The sequence below is a fragment of the Camarhynchus parvulus genome, chromosome 5, assembly GCF_901933205.1.
Source record: "Camarhynchus parvulus chromosome 5, STF_HiC, whole genome shotgun sequence".
NCBI lineage: Eukaryota > Metazoa > Chordata > Aves > Passeriformes > Thraupidae > Camarhynchus > Camarhynchus parvulus.
This window is the reverse complement of record NC_044575.1, coordinates 44,047,925-44,064,367: the sequence shown is the minus strand read 5'-3', so window position 1 is coordinate 44,064,367 and position 16,443 is coordinate 44,047,925. Positions and strand designations below refer to the sequence as shown.

Sequence of the window (16,443 nt, the reverse complement as noted above, 5' to 3'; positions counted from 1 at the left end):
ATCTTTTGCATACTTGTTAAACTGATTACAACTAGATTAATAAGTAATCCAACCTGTCAGGTTTACCCAGCACCCAATTTCAAGCCATTTAGAATCTACAAGAAGACTGAGGTTTTCTTATACTTTTTTAGGATTTTCAGAGGCATCACATTGTATTGGTACGTCATTGGTTACGTACGCATGGACTTCTGCCAGCATGAAAAATTTAATCAATTTGACATTTAGCTTTATGTGAAAATGTATGCTCCTGGCATCCATTTTTCTTAAATGTGTGTAGAAAGTGAGTGAAATAAAATGCTTATTTTGAGAAGGGAAAACTAGAATGAAAGGTAATAAAAAGTGAAAAAATCAAATCTACTCAACAAGACAAATGAATGTTTTTGTTCCAAATTGACACAGCTCCAGTAGAGGACAAAAATGCCTTATTGTTTACTCCCTCTGTAGCTAACTCCTGTTCATCACTGTTCTTTAAATCCTGATCTATACATTGATATTCTTAGTGCTTGGACTGATGACTTTTTCACAAAATCCATATGCAAGTAACTGGTGGGACTCAGAGGAAAAGCATTGCTGAACAATACAGTCTGAGTTGTGTCCTCATCTTTATTGCACTTGTGCAAACTCTCCGTGGTGCGTTGACCTTGGCTGGCTACCAGATGCCCACTCAGCCACTCTCACTCCTCCTCCTCAGAGATAAAGCCAGGGAGACCAGTTAGAGATTGCTATCATAGGCAAATGAGACTTGAATTGGGGAAAGTTTATTTGATTTATAGCTAATTAAAATAGATCTGGGTGGTAAGAAATAAGGACAAAGGTTAAAATACCTTTCCCTGCTTTACTTTTTCCTAGCAACTTTATTGTTTCATTCCTGACTCTTCTTCACCCTCCCCACCTCACGTGGTGCAGGGGGAATAGGGAGTGGGGGTTTTTGGTGGGTCTAGCTCCTCTAGACTGCACCTTTCTCCTTATACTTTTTCCTTGCTCCTGCATGAGTCCATACTGTGGGGATGCAGTTCTTTAGGACAGACCTCCTCCAGCATGGTCTCTCCACAGGTAGCAGCACTTCAGGAAATATCAACCTGCCCTGGACCGGGATCCTCCACATACTGCAGGTATTTGTTTCTGTCAGGAACTTGCTGCACAGGTAAATGGCAGCAGTATGTTCTGGTAGTAGGACAATGGAAACTGGAGAAGATTCCCTCAAGATTTGTTCGTTAGAAAAAAATGGTTTCAGATAGGAGTGATATTGTCCTTCAGTGGAAGGTAAAATGCATTCTCATTACTTACTGCGTAGCTAAGTTCTTGTCTGACACTAAAGAACCTCCTTGGGAAGAGACAAGAGGCTTAGGTTCTCCTTAGTTCTGATGATTTACAGTGCCGCCAGCACCACCACAATGTGAAGACTCTCATCATTAGAAAGCTCTTTCTAAAGAGATACCTTAACTCAGACATACTGATTTCTTAATTTCTACCATGTTCCAATTTAGGCTGCTTAATTTTTTTTTTTGCCTAAACTATATTTTTCTAATGGAAAAGAATGAAAAACATTATAAAACAGTGCCTTTTTGTTTTCTCATAACAACTGTGTTCCAGATTAATTAAATAGCTGGGGTACTCCAAGAGCTATTAGTATGTTTCATTTATAATTGATACAGCAGAATTACGTAGATTTTTTTGTAAGCTTACTAAGAATCATTATTTTGAGCACTAGATGGGAATATATGACAAATGGTACAGAAATTACAGAACCCTTTTGGTATGACATACTTCCCAAAGCTGCTGCCAGGGATGCCAAAACAATGGCCAGATACAATTCCCTCTGATATATAGTGCTGACATTTCTCTCCCCATCAACAGAGACAAATCAGTACTTTTTTACTATTATGAACTTTTACTCTATTTCACTAACATTACCCTATAATAGGAAGAAAACAGTGCCTTTATTCCTTGTGCAGAATTGTAACCTGACTTACTCCCCTCTTCTCACCACCCCACTCAGGGAAAGGGGCAATTGGGAGGAATCAATGCTACTTTTCTTCTAACAGCACATCCAATCTATTTTGTTTAATGTGTATTGCCCTTTCTGCCTTTACCTGTCTCTCATACTACATGTAATGCCTTGCTGCTGATGACTGCATTTGCAGCAGACAGCTGAGATGTTGCTGAAGTCAGCAGCACTAATGCTGCATTAGAGAATCCTCTTCAGGGAAAACAGTGTTAGATTTAACCCAGGGGGCTGTTGCTGCAGTGAAAAGCTCTATGCTCAGAGCCACTCTGTGTTTTCCTAACAAACAATACGTCAAGCTTTGCTTTCATGAACAGTAAATGCAATAGTAATGTTTCTCACTTGAGTGGCACTTCTCAGCAAAAGGCTGTAGAAGCAGTAGGGTGAAATTCCCCTTGTGTGGCATGCTTGCAATGACTTCCACTGCTCTATTTGTGTGCCTTGAGGATAGGCAGAAGGACCAGGGCCAAACTGGTGTAAAACATGTCAGCACTGATAACAATTTTCTTGATCCATGACTGTATGAATCCCATGGTCCCCAGACAGCAATTCTTATTATTCTTATTCCTCAATCCAGAAAAACTGCCACAGGGATACCAGTGTTCTGTCCCGTATGTGTAATCGTAGCCTGCAGGCAGGATTTTTCTCCCATTTCTTGATCACAGCTGTAATGTCACCTGTTAATTAGCCCACATCATGCAAAGATGCTGCACAAACACAAAGGCAAACATGATCATTTTCTACTGGGATTTTGTTCTAAAAGCCAGACTTTCTAAACCAGCATCTGATTTTTGAATGCCCAGTTATAAAAATTCAACACTGATTGTGCTGGTGAAATGGATGCTCTCTACAAAACCTGTTAAAAACCACAACAGAAAGAGATGAATGGGGGATGAGGGGGAGTAGAATAACAAGCAAATCAGGTAGTGGAAATTATTTGCCATATCCTCAAAATGCAAAATTTTGATGGTTTAATGATTTTTTGGTAGCATGATGGAAACTTCAGTGTTTCAATACTTTCATCTGCTTCCTGTTAGACCATCCAACTCCCTTCATGCACTGATCTGCATGAATTTTATGTTAATGACATATTCTTGAGAAGTTCCTATTGGTAATAACTTAATATACTGATTGCCTCCACTATTTCTCTAACATACTTCTTATACTTGCTATGACTTCCAGGCACAGCCCTGGTATGCTAACTCCAGCAGCCCTTATCTGAAAGAACGTGGGGAGTCTGTAGGAAAGATCTGAGATTGGAAGCAAGTGCTAGATGCCCACATCTCCCAGGATTTCTGTTTGGAGATGAGCAAGAGCCTTGGAGTGAAAGATTAACATTTTATCCACTGGTGGGCTGCTCATTTCCCTGCCTTCTATATTGTTCAGTCAGGAAATCTTTTAATCTTAAATTCAGTGTGTGGCTATTTCAGAAGAGGAACTGGAGGAGGAAAAAATCCTGTCCAGTTTAATTGAAATAAATGACTTTAAAACAATTGTGGTCAGTGAGGTCCCTTCATCCCCCAGTCCTTTATGATCCATTCTAAAGAAGGTGGATCCACCTACTCTTAGTGGCCAGTTCAGGGAAGATATAGCAGACTTTGTTAACGCCTCACAGACATTTCTGACTTTGGTGCATGAGGGCTCTGTCCTGCAACTTCATACCCTTCACAAAAAATTGATTTTTATATTAATTCAGGAAGGAATGCTGGCTTATTAAGTAATGCTACAGGAAGGATGTAGAAGTGCCAATAACCCAATGTAGGATCTTGTAAAAGCTGTAGGGAAGACTATTTGCTCCTGAATTTTCTCAGTGAAACTGGACTACATGATGAGATAATTTTATAATTCTAACTAAATTTCTAGGTTAATATAAACATAAGAAAGGCTTCATGGGAAATTTTGGATGCTTGACTATGAATATGTCTGAAGAATGCATAATTTTCTTTCTTTAAAGAAACCTCCAGTTTTATTATGATGATTTTGGGGAAAAATGTTGGTATGTACCTTTACACATGCATCAAAAAACCTTTTTACTTGAGCTGAAAGTATTTTGTTTCCTTCCTTCAATGGCATCATAAAATAGGAGATGAAATGTTGAGTTTAATTTTTGATCAACTCATGTTTCAAGCTTAAAGCCTGGGCCTGAGTCTATGAATAGTGCATATGGCCTCAGTGTAATTCTGTGTTGAATCCTGTGAAAGCAGCATTTTTATTAGATGTGTCTATTATTCTCTCATTAAAATGCACATATATTGCTGTGTGCCTGTGTAACACAGGAATGGGGAAGAAAATGAGGTACTAAATAAGACACTGTTAAACCTGACTTACATTTTTCACAATAGAAATTATGACACGAATAAGACAGAGAAGGGCATATTTATTAAAAGAAAAAATATTTGGTTTAAACTATTTAAGAAGCTCTCTTCCAAAACCAGGTTTCTTTGTATCTCCTGTGTTGTTAGCATATTCAGGAAGGTAGTTGCCAGGACAGAGGTCACTGTGGCAAAGACACATTTTGATGTTTTCACAGCCAAAAGTCAGTTGAACACAGGCTGTCACTGAAGACTGAGGTAAAAAAGTTGTTGAGTACCCCAGCTTTCTCTTTATCTGTTGTTACCAGTTTGCCAATGTTGTTTATCAGGTGGCTTGTTTGACTTTCCTTTTCTGGTCAACATACCAGTAGAAATCCTTCTTGTTATTATTGGTGTCCCTTGTGAGGTTCAGTTTCAGCTTTGCCTTAGCCTTCCTTACCCTATCCCTTCATCTCTGTACTCTTACCAGGTTACGTGTCCTTGTCTCCACTGTCTGTGCATTTGTTTCTTTACCTTTAGTTCCACCAGCAGTTCCCTATTCTGTCTCGGCTACACCAGTCTCTTGCCTTCCTTGTCCAATTTCTTGCTCCTGGAGATTGCCAAGCTGCCTTCCTAAAGGAATTAGTCCTTTCAGATATTTCCCTGGTGTTTCCCTGTGGCTTCTGTTAGGACTCCCTGGCTCATCTCCCTAGGACTGCAGGACTGTGTGGTCCAGGATGGTGAGCACAATGCAGAGTCACTGCAAAGAGCCCGTGCTAGCACCTTGTCCCTCCATCTGTCCATTTTCATATCTTCTCACGTTTGCCAGGGACAAGCCTCATATTGCCCCTCTTCCCGCTCACATCCAGTTCAAAGCCTTGCCAGCGAGCCCCACTAGTTCCTGAGCAAAGACTCTCTTCCACCACTGAGAAGGGTGAATCCCATCTGATGCCAGCATGCCTGGGGCTGTGTGAACCATTCCATTGTCAAAACCCCCAAAATTCTGATGATGACACAGCTGTGGAGCCCCAGACTCAGTTTGCCCATTTCTCCCCATGTTGCTGCCTTCAACTGTAACTAGGGAGCAGACTATAACCCCCACCCCAGATTCCCTCCCCAAAGTCTGAAGGCCCTGAAGTCCTGTTTGATCACCCTTGGACCATGTAGGGGTCCATTTCCTTGGCCCCTTCTGTGGCAGAGTGGGACAGGCAGTGGTGTGAGGGCTGTGCCAGGCTGGAGGTGCCCCGGTGATGGCCGTGCCCCAGGCCCCAGGGCCGGCGCGCCCTGCCGTGGGCTAGGCCCGGCCAGCACCCTGGGCCCTCTGCTCTCCCCGGGAGGGAATTGCCTGCAACTTTAACCAGTTAAGATGTACTCATCTTGATGATGAGTGAGGGTTTTTCTTCCTCAATTCCCATCAGCTTTAGCAGAAATTTGAGGTATTAAGTTCCTGACACGTGAGACCTGGCAATGATGTACACCAATAGAAGACCAGGTAATGTGATGATCTCAGTTGTGAACTTTATAGATCCTAACATTGCAATTTCACTTGTAACATTAATATCTTCAGTTGTTTAATTTTGAAGGTTATCCAAAAAATCAGGGATATACCTTTCTTTGCTCTCTGGCATCCTTTTACTGGGATAAGGCCTATTTTGAAACACTGGAGTGCTCCTTTGAGGGTTCTTGTACCTATGAAATTAGCTGTCAGCTAATATAGTGCATGCATGTGAATGGATATCTATCATTGCTTTCACTGAGGCTGATTAAGTCTTTTTTGATATGATTTAACAAACATATGGATGAGGCTCTGTTTGGGGAAAAGCCTGTTCTAATAGCAGCTTGTTTTGAAAAAACATGAGCAAATGAAGTAGGGATTGTTCTGCATTTATTGTAAACTTGTCCTATTCTCTTTTGCTCTATGTTTGTCCTAAACTGTGGTGTAAATCATGTCTACAAATGCAAGAATTTATGTAGCGCTTTATTTTTTTAAGCTTTAAGGTATAAACCTCTGCACATTGTTGAATTGCCAGTGTAGTTCATCCTTTGATTTTAGTAAAACTACCTGTTAAACTTCTGGAATTTTGTGTAGCTCTTATTTTCAGAAATGGACTCTCCCAGGGAACTTGTAGAAAAGTTAGCACTACTTTATCTTTTTGCTGTTGGTGACACCATGATTTAAAGGTAAATGGCAGCACTTTTGTGAGAGTTCAGGTTCACAGAGACAGTGTTCCAATTGGAAATCAGGATGTATGACTTCTTACCATGTGTTGAAGTCACTAACCCCACTATGTTGTAAATAGTGGGATAGCTCCTAGCTGGAGTATCTACAGTCTTCTTCCGATACCTAAGTCCTGCTTAAAATCTCTGCAGTATTGACTGCAGTTGTGCCTGTGCATTGGCTTTGTAAGAAGACCATTTCTGTTACACATCAGTTGTTTAACTAGCTGCTTTAGTACAGTCTTCCTGTGAATTTATTTATATAGTTTAAATACTTTAGGATCAACAGTGCTACATTCACTTAGGATAGCTATTACTAATAAAAGAAAATGAAAAACTAAAACACTTCTCTTCTTTTTAGAGATAAGCAAGCTGAGCACAGTAATCCACTAGCTGTTTAAGTGACAAAATATTTATAAGAACGTTTTATGTTCTCTACTGTGAACTTCCCATCTTGTTCTTAAATTAGTACAACACATTTTCCTTAGAAGACAGAATAAAACAGGCCATGATTTTACTGTAAGGCTGTTACTAATACTTTGCCAGGAACATTATTTGAATAAGAAAAAACATTTTTACTAGTAGACAGGAAAAGAAAACCCACAAGCACTGTTTTAGTGGTACCAGCTCTTTGTTTTCATCTTCTTGACTTGTATCATAGCAAAGGCAGGCACTGCTTTCCACTGAGAGGCTCACCAAGTTCTACACTGGACTATGCCAGTTGTGGTAAGGTGGATACCTGTTTCAAAAAATTGTAGCATTGTCACATGAACTCTGCTCTCTTCTTACCACGTGGGCCTCGGATCCTGATGCTGAGTAATCTGAAGTGTGAAAAATCAGTCCTCAGGCTTGCAGATTTTGTGTTGGTTTACAATATACACAGTAGTTATGGGCTCTAACTAATTAAAATGGTATGAATATTATGGAATCTATGTTACACTGAGTTACATCAGCTGAGTCACTTCTGTGAGTACTCGAATTTAGTTCAGTAAGGAGATGCTGTGACTCAGGTTTAGGATACTTGTCTATAGAGAAAGGGTAGTTCTAACTGCTTCATGCAACCTCAATATTTTATGTTTCTTCTGCATACTTTTCTGGTGTTTCCTGTTAAAATTCACTGTATTAATTACAATAATACTTTCAGGAGACTTAGAGAATAAATATACTGACATTCTACAAAAAATGTGACTTTTTTCTAATACTGTCACTCTTCTTCCTATTGTCACATAAAGTTCTTAATAGTCACATGAAATACATCTGGATGTAAGAGAAAATATCCTTTTAAGTTTGATATTACCCCATCCTGTTTAATAAGTGTTGGGAACCATAAAGACCTTTTGATGGTCAAACTGAACAGCTATGCCACAGGGTGTTGCAAAACAAACAAAAAGGGATCAACCACAAAGGCTTTTGCCCTTATCCTAGATCCTTTCTAATCTATTTGGTGTCTGGAACCTCTAAATTGTATATGAAATGAAATATTAACTGTAAGTATAAAGCAACTATTGATTTCTGTAGTTTATTGATTATCAAGTAAGCTGGAAGATCTATCCTCCATGCAATGCTTCAGAGTTGTATTGCTTGTAGGAAAACATGACTGTAGTAAATGTCCAAGTTCTGAAATTATTCAGGATCATAAAATGGTTTCTGTTGGGAAAGAGTTGTGACCCACCTCAGAATCAAGGTATAATCATGTTGTATGTTTAAATTTTAGAGAATGCAGTTACAATGCCACTCTGATGGGACGTTGTAAATCTCTCTGCTTTAATTTCTAAGTGAAACAGCACAGACACATTGTGAATAAGTTCAGAGAATGAGCCTAAAGTAGCTGTATTTTAACTGTAATTTGATTTAGGTCTGATATGCAAAAAATTAATCTGGTTTCAAAGAAATAACAGGCCAGTGGCAGCTGCTCCATGGTGAGATTACACAGGAATTTGGTTTAAAATGAATCCAGCATCTTCAAATCCTACATGTGGTACCATTATATCAGTGGATGCTGAGGAACCTGGTCTCATCTTGCCATTGGTAACACTAGCAACATAGACTGGATGGAACACCTGAAGTATTTGGAAGTGACTCAGCTTTGATTTACACGCCTTGGTAGCTTGACACAGTGGTTGGGCTGTTAAGTCCAGCTGGAGGTCAGGGCTGGTTAGCTCTGATGTATTGTAAAGGTCACCTGGGCTATGCACTGTCTCAGCCCCAAGGTGAGAGGTCCACAGTTGCACTTCGTGCGTAACTTTGGCCTCAGACTTCTCACATACTCTGGCTGACACATGATTTGTACTAAACTTTGTGAAGCTTCCAGGCTTTAAGGACATTTTCATGAGTGATGCTTTTGTGAATCCAGACAAATGATATGGGCCACTTCATGTTAGTGAGCCAAATAGCAATGTGGTTTGCAAAGCATTTTCCGTTTCTGTCAATACCAGGTCAGGTGGTGATCAGTGTTCATTAGCAGTTCAATTTCTTAGTGCTATGAATACTATTAGAATTATGATTTAAGTTTATAAATCACTGCCAGGGTCCTTCACCAAACACCACCATGTGTAATTTATATGCTAGCTGGTCAGAATTTCCATGTTCATTTTGCATAAATGGTTTTCTGCATATTTCTGAACTTTTTGCACATGTAACTGGCCTGTCCAGTTCTAGAGGTAATGGGTGACGTTCTAGAGGTAATGGGCAAAGCAAACTCTTCAGGTGTCCATTGAGTATGAATAGACAAAGAAGACATGGAACTTTCCAGATGAGAAGAATCATACTTATGTGAAGAATATGATTTATGTAAAAGCCTTGAAAATATTATCTAAGATTTTTTTAATGTAAATCAAGCTCATACCTTAAGAGATTTGATTTTGAATAAGGTTTTTTGCTTTGTGTTTCAGCGGCTGCTCCCCCAGCAGTGAGGGCTCGTGAGCCTGAGCCCAAAACTGTCAGGCCTTATCCATCTTCACAATTCACCGTTTCCACCCAAGCCGCTGTTGTTGCTGCCATGGAAAGCACTTCTCAAGGCCGGCAGAAAGTGATGGATTGGAGAGCAGTGGTGGCCATCTTTATCGTGGTGGTAGTTTACCTGGTGACGGGAGGACTCGTCTTCCGTGCCCTGGAGCAGCCCTTTGAGAGCAGGCAGAAGAACACCATCGCGTCAGAGAAGGCTGAGTTTCTTCGGGAGCACCTTTGTGTCACTGAGCTAGAGCTGGAGACACTCATTCAGGTAGGCCATGTGAAGAAGATGGTACTTCTTGGAAGTTAGGAGAAACAGCTCAGTGGTTTATTGACCAGCTGAGTTGGTGGGGAGCAAAATTTTTCAGAGACCTTGGAATGGGCAGTGTGAATCAGGCTCTTTCCCGGTCGTTTTAAGGTCTGAGAAGAAGGAACTATGTGCCCAAAATATTGTAAATATATATAACCATAGACTCATAGAATAAGCTTGGGTTGGAAGGAACCCATCAGGATCATGGAGTCAAACTCCTGACCCTACGCAGGAGACCCTGAGTCACACCATGTGGCTGAGAGCATTATCCAAATGCTTCTTGGACTCTGTCAGGCTTGGGGCTGTGACCACTGCTCTGGCTGTCTTGGTCCAGTGCCCAACCACTGTCTGGGTGAAAAGCTTTCTCCTGATATCTCTCCTGACTCAGATTCAGGTCATTTCCTTGAGTCCTGTCACTGGTCATGAGAATGAAGAGATTGGTACTTGTATTCACTAGAATTATGAAAGATGTGTGCAAAGAAAAGCAGAACATAATATCTGGAAAAAAAAATGAGAGAGGTGATAGATTTGCAAGACTTATGCCCTCATCTCTACAAATTTTCAAGTAGTTTTAAGTTCTTAATTCTTTCTTCAAAATTAAACACAGCAACCAGGAGGGCACATAGAACACGACAGGTGGGATTTTTGAAATAAATATTCAGCCAAGAATTCTGAACTTACAGGTTTACTGTTGTAATTTTTAAATAAATTAAGGAAGATGAAGTATACAAATCAAAAAATAACTGTTATTTAAAAGCTTTGGAATTTTTAGTCTGATGTAGTATGAAAAGTTTTAGAATCAATTCTGAAGGAAATAATTATCGAATATGCAAGGATAAGTGGAAAATGTATTAACATGCAAGAAAGGTCTGTCAGGGATAGATTTATCTATCCTTAATTGATTAAAACTCTAGACAAGGAAAGTACAATGAATCTTACAAGACTTCAGTAGAGTTTCTTTTGGGATTCCATGTAGAAGCCTATCAGTTAGCCTGGATTTATGTAGTCCTGGAGAAAACAAAGATTAGATAAGACATGTAATATACCTGAGGAATATATTCAAACTTCAGCCTCAGTATAGGTATACAGGTAGATCACTTCTAGGTTGATTGGTTATTAAAGTCCTTTGTGGGATAGGTAGAAATATTGAAGGAATGGACTTTGAAAGTTGTTACTTTTGATTAAACCAGAAAAAAATTGCTGGCCTTGGTCCTTAGAAAATGCTGTTGTGGAAAAGTGAATAAATGTGAATTTATAATGAGGGTCCCTAATCACTGTATAAGGGGTGGTGAGAATAAGTAGAGAGTTAAGGAGTATATTAAAAAGTTATTAAAGAATTAGTTATTAAAAGCTGTTTGCTAATGAGAAGCATCCTAATAATCCTAATTGAGAAATATCAGAACATGAAAGGCAATTGAAGCAACTCTCTGTATGCTTGATAGGAATCTGCTTGGAAAAAGAATTGTAGAGGGAGATAATAATTATTGGATTAGAATGATCTGTGAAAAGGAATTAATAGAGCTAGGCAAAAAAAGGACAAGAATTTTCTTTTCCTTCCAAATTCCTATCCTTGATAACAAATAGAGTAGATACTTCTTTGACTGTCTCATCACTTGAGAGAGATGTTACCCTTATCCTTGAAAAATATTTTTCTTCCTACTTGGGATCTTACCAGAAAAATTACAGAAACACGAACAAATGAAGCAGATAAAAACCCTTCTTCATGGAGAAACCAGAAACAGTCTGTTTTGCTCTTCTCTCTCCTCACCAGCTGCACTGGCTTCCAGCTATCTTGTTGCTTATGTAAGTGGAATTGATGAAGTGTACTTCAGACTGAGATGAAATTTGGTTTCACTCTCTCTGGGAATACGGGACTCAATTGTCCCAGTATCACCACAAATGCTGGGATTCTGCTCTGGGATTTGCCTTCAGTCCCATGCAGACCATGTCACCAGACCATGACTTTTTTCTTCCAAAAGGGCTGTACTGTGTTGATACAAAAGGGGCCGAGAGTAAAACACACTTCTATGCAATGATGGGGAGAAAACCAGAAAATTGTGATCAAAAATACATGTTTTTAAAAACAAATAATATCAGGTAGTTTTATTTACTTCAGTAGTTTTGTTATTCTATTCACTCTCATCTTTCTGTTGGCTTTAGCATGCATCCGTTTCTTGAATATCCAGAAGGTCAATTTCTGCCCTTTGAGGTATTTCAAATTATTGCCTTCCCTGAAATGGGTGGATTTCAAAAGAAAAAAAATTACCATAGGTTGGTAGTAATTCAGTAAAGAAGATTGCATGTTCAATTTATAAACTATACTGAAAAAATACTGTGTACTTGTATACTGTGTTTGTAGCTCCTCTGGAGAAGGAAAAAGAGATGGGGAAAGGAGCAAGTGTGAAACAGCTTTGGGTACTCTGATGACCTCTCACTGTCAACAATATTTCAACTATAGAAGTAGCTGAAATTACTAGTTTAAAATATCTTAAATACGTGATGCTTGTTAACAAAGTGTTTAGCACTCTAGAAATTAGCTTTTTTCCTACTCTGAGATAACCTGAGGATGTAGCTCTTCAGGTCATTGCTGCAAAGCCTATCTGAAGTTTCAGATGGGAAATTTGTAAAATTTAGTAGTCTGTGTGAACTGGGAGAGTCTTGCCAGTAATAGTATCATTGTTTAAATTTTGTGTCAGTTTCCATCTAGCAGGATAGTTCTGTGTAGGTGGACTTGTGGTGGTGGTAGTAAGGCATCCTTTTCTCATGCATGAGCTGAAATTAGTTGTTTAAGTGCTGTTAGCTGCAGGCTGCTGGCTGCTTTTGTTTTGATGCTCTCTTTTTGTCCTCTGTCGCTGTATGCAAAATACAATGTATTAAAAGATGGCATTGAAATAGTTGGATATTTATAAATGAATGATGTCAGTGAAGATTTAAAGAAAAAATGATGTTTTTCTGGATGGAAAGGTAGTCTGAGAATCTCATAGCTATCTAAGGCAGCAGCATACTCCTTCTCTTCAGAGGTTCCTGCTTGGCCCTGAAAGACTTGCTAAACTGTGTAAACTCAAGTGTGATTTAAGTGTAATTAGCTAGCTGACATTCACACACTCAAAAGGGAGGGCAGACAGCATTCCTTGGCAGAAGTAACCAGGGTAGCTGACAGTGTGTCATGGCCTATTTAAACGGGCAACCTGTCTGTTGTGCTGATTTATGCTGTTCTGCATAAGCCAACAAATCATCTCTGCTTTCACACCACCTGCAATATGCCAGCAACTGGTACAGAAGCCCTTTCAAAGGGTTTGGTCCGAAACACATCTGTTCTCTATCCCTATTTCTTGAGGTATGGACACGTGCTGAGGAACCCTGGCCTTCTGCCCACATGAAATGAAACCAGTCCAGCCTGGAACTTGCTTGTGCTATAGTTTCATTATCAGCTTAGCCTGGCATGTAGTAGCTCTACTTTTAAAAAAGGCTGTTCCATACTGATCTCTTTAGATGTAGCTCTCTCTGTTCTTGCCAATACACCTCTTCCTCTCCTTTCCCTTTTGTGAGGCAATGTGATGAATAACTGAAAGCTGGGAAGCAGATTAGCTGAAACTTGCCCAGCCTAAAAAAGCAGTAGAGGAACATTTATGACCATGAAGTGAGTTGGAAATATAGGCAAAAAATGAGTGAGAAAAATGGAAGTGGAAGAAAGAATGTGGTAAATAAAACATTGGTGGAAAGAGATTAACCGGGAGGAAAGTGTATCCTGACGGCTAGGGAGAGAAGGTGTTAAATGAATGTGTTTAAAAGTCAGTGCTAAACCCATAAGAGAATGTGAGGTTTTAGAGAAGATTAAAAGATAACTCGTAGACATGACCAGGCTAAACTTGCATTGCACATGGACAGTATAGGAAAAGATGAAATAGAAAACCACCATGACAATTCATAAATCATATGGAAAAGAGAACTAGTTAAAGAAATGCAACAAGAAAAGTCAAATCTGTGTTGATAGGTGGGAATTCCATTTTGAACAAGCCAAAGAAAAAGAGGATTCAAGGGGTAGCACTTTGCTTCACTTGTTGAGCCCAGCAATAAGTTCACTGAAACTACCAAGGCTAAAGATTGGTGGCAATATTTAGGAGGAGGAGCAAATAATAGAAAGAGAAGGAGAAGGTCTGGCAGTAGTGCGAGCAGCTGATAACAGCAACATGAAGTGAGGCTGGAGCAGAATGGGAGAAAAGCAAAGAGCTGGAAATGTTAGGAGGAAGAAAAAGAGAATCTTGGTTCCTCTGCAGTGGTTTTATGGAAATTAGAGTCGGGAACATTTGGAAGGGAGAAAGGCAGACATTTCTGCTGATGTTTAAGCGAGGTCTGAATTTCTCTATGATGAAGAATAGCTTGTATGAGATCTGAAAGCAACTTGAAAATACCTGCTGAAGGGCATCTCAAAAGTCAACTTGGAGCAATTCAGGTGAGTATACTGGATGCTGATGAGAGATTTATTTCTGTACTTTGTAGGCTGATGTGTTCAGCTCTGTCTTCCTTTGGACTGTGAGGCTGCAATGAACAGTGAATGTGTATATCCCCATGATACAATATGGTGCATTTTTAGAAATTCAGGAGGCTGATATGTCTGCCTGGTTTGATTCAGTATTATGTGGGACACAGGACAGTGACTCGGAAGCAGCACAGCTACCTCAGTTTCTATCCAGGATATACTTCATTCAAGCACTGTCTAGGAGTCTCTGTATCATGTTGTATTTGTGGACATGAGATCATGTGTAGTGTGGCAACTGGGAAGCTTGAGCTGATCACAAAGTTTATTTATGATGTTTCCATAGATATCTCATTTGTTAATTTCAAACAGGGTATATATATATGCCACGTTTTTTAATTTTGTTAGCATAAAATATAAATTACTCAATCAATTACTGATTGTCTTGGAATTTAAATTCTTGGCTGACTAGCTTCAGTTGATTTCACAAACATTATTTGTATTTATCACCTTTCTAGCTGCTTTGAACATAAGTGTTCCCAATGAGGAATTTTTCCTTTGGCAGTACGATATTTATGGAAGAACGATATTTATGGAAGAACAATATTTATGGAAGATTTTATGGTGTTGGTCCTTTACTTCTCAATTGCTTTGTATCTTTTGTCATTTGTTTATGCATTTTATCTTTCTTCCACCTTAATGGATATTCTGTTCAGTTGTGTGTTCAACTTATGTGTACAGAAGAGGCTACAATACTATGAACACATATTAAAAACTTAAATTGAGGCTGTTTCCATGGTCCTAGAAATTTCCCTTTGGAGCCTATACCAACTAGCATAGGATACAGTAAGGCATGCATGATGCTGATTCTTTGTATTTTCTTTGCAGCGTGCTGTTGATGCTGATAACTCAGGAGTCAGTCCCGTTGGAAATTACTCTAACAAAAGCAGTCACTGGGACCTTGGAGGTGCCTTTTTCTTTGCTGGAACAGTCATCACTACTATAGGTATGTTTATTGTTTATTTTTTAAAAAGACACAGTCACACTGAGACATAGATAATGAAATAAATTTGAGGAAGATAGGCAACAAAGAAATAAAGTAGCTGAAGTGTATTTGTCTGTTAGCAGAAGACATGACTCCAGCATGTGTCAAGGGCACTGAGTCTTTGGGTAGGTGTCAGAAGCTGTCTACATAATTAGGGTAGAGTAGAAATGCTGAGGTGGAAACAGGTAAAACTCATGCAGGCTTTATAACTGTTCTTGATATAGATTGAAGCAATCTACAAGCCATTGCTTGAGAACAAGTGATTCTTTTCATATCCTCCTCCTTTCCATAACTGGAAATATATTCTCATAACTACTACATCCTTTTAAAAATTTTTACTTGCTTTCATACTAACAATTGGAAGGAATTACACAAATGATGCATTGTCTAAAAAAACCCCTTTTTTCCTTTCTAGAATTCATGGCCTTGATTATTGACACATTTCTCTGTCTTAAATGAAGAGTAGATGAACTGCTCCATTCACTTTTCTTGAACCACTTATTTTAAAAAGATAATTATTCAGGCCCTTATCACCTCTCTCCCCATGCATTGTGTCCAATATATTTGGAATTAGATCTCTGAATGTTGTTCTTAGATATGCTGAGGGTTTTAATCTCTCCTCTGTAAGCCAGTTCCTCTCTTGAAGGATGTTCAACAAGCTTGGAATTCAGAAGATGGTCTGAAGGAAAAAGAAAATAAACCAACAGCATTGTTGATATTGTTAATCTGCAGAAAATTATACAGTAGTTTTATAATTTTAAGCTTGATTTCAGTGCTGTCATAATAATCAGATCAAGAGATCTAATTATTTGGAAATCACTGGCAAATTGTTGATTTTTATTTGCATTTTCTATGAGTATTACTCTGCTTTCAATATTGTATAATTTGCTTCTCCACATTACAGCTGTGGTGTACACACTGGTAACTGTACAGAAAAATAACTTGATAATCACATAACACTTCAATAAAGTATGAGAATCTGACTAAATTCTGTAGGATTTTAAAACAGGTAATACAATAACAACAAAAAGAATCCTGTGGCAGTTGAAGACTTGCTGTGGTGATCATCTCTAACAGCAGAGTTAGAGATGCTTTTGGCTCTGCCTTTTCTTTGCTGTCAGAGTGAGGGGGAAAGAGTGATTGTATAGA

General features: G+C 39.0%; 1 protein-coding gene across 2 annotated transcripts in view; it reads left to right on the top strand.

Moving 5' to 3' along the window:
- Positions 1-16,443, top strand: part of KCNK10 (potassium two pore domain channel subfamily K member 10) — a 50,817-nt gene that overhangs the window by 13,890 nt on the left and 20,484 nt on the right. For both annotated transcript variants that reach the window (XM_030949533.1, XM_030949532.1), the window contains 2 exons: positions 9,405-9,733; positions 15,138-15,255. In XM_030949533.1, coding sequence (XP_030805393.1) covers positions 9,512-9,733; positions 15,138-15,255 — 340 coding nt within the window. In that variant the 5' untranslated portion in view covers positions 9,405-9,511. The remainder of the gene's footprint in view (positions 1-9,404; positions 9,734-15,137; positions 15,256-16,443) is intronic.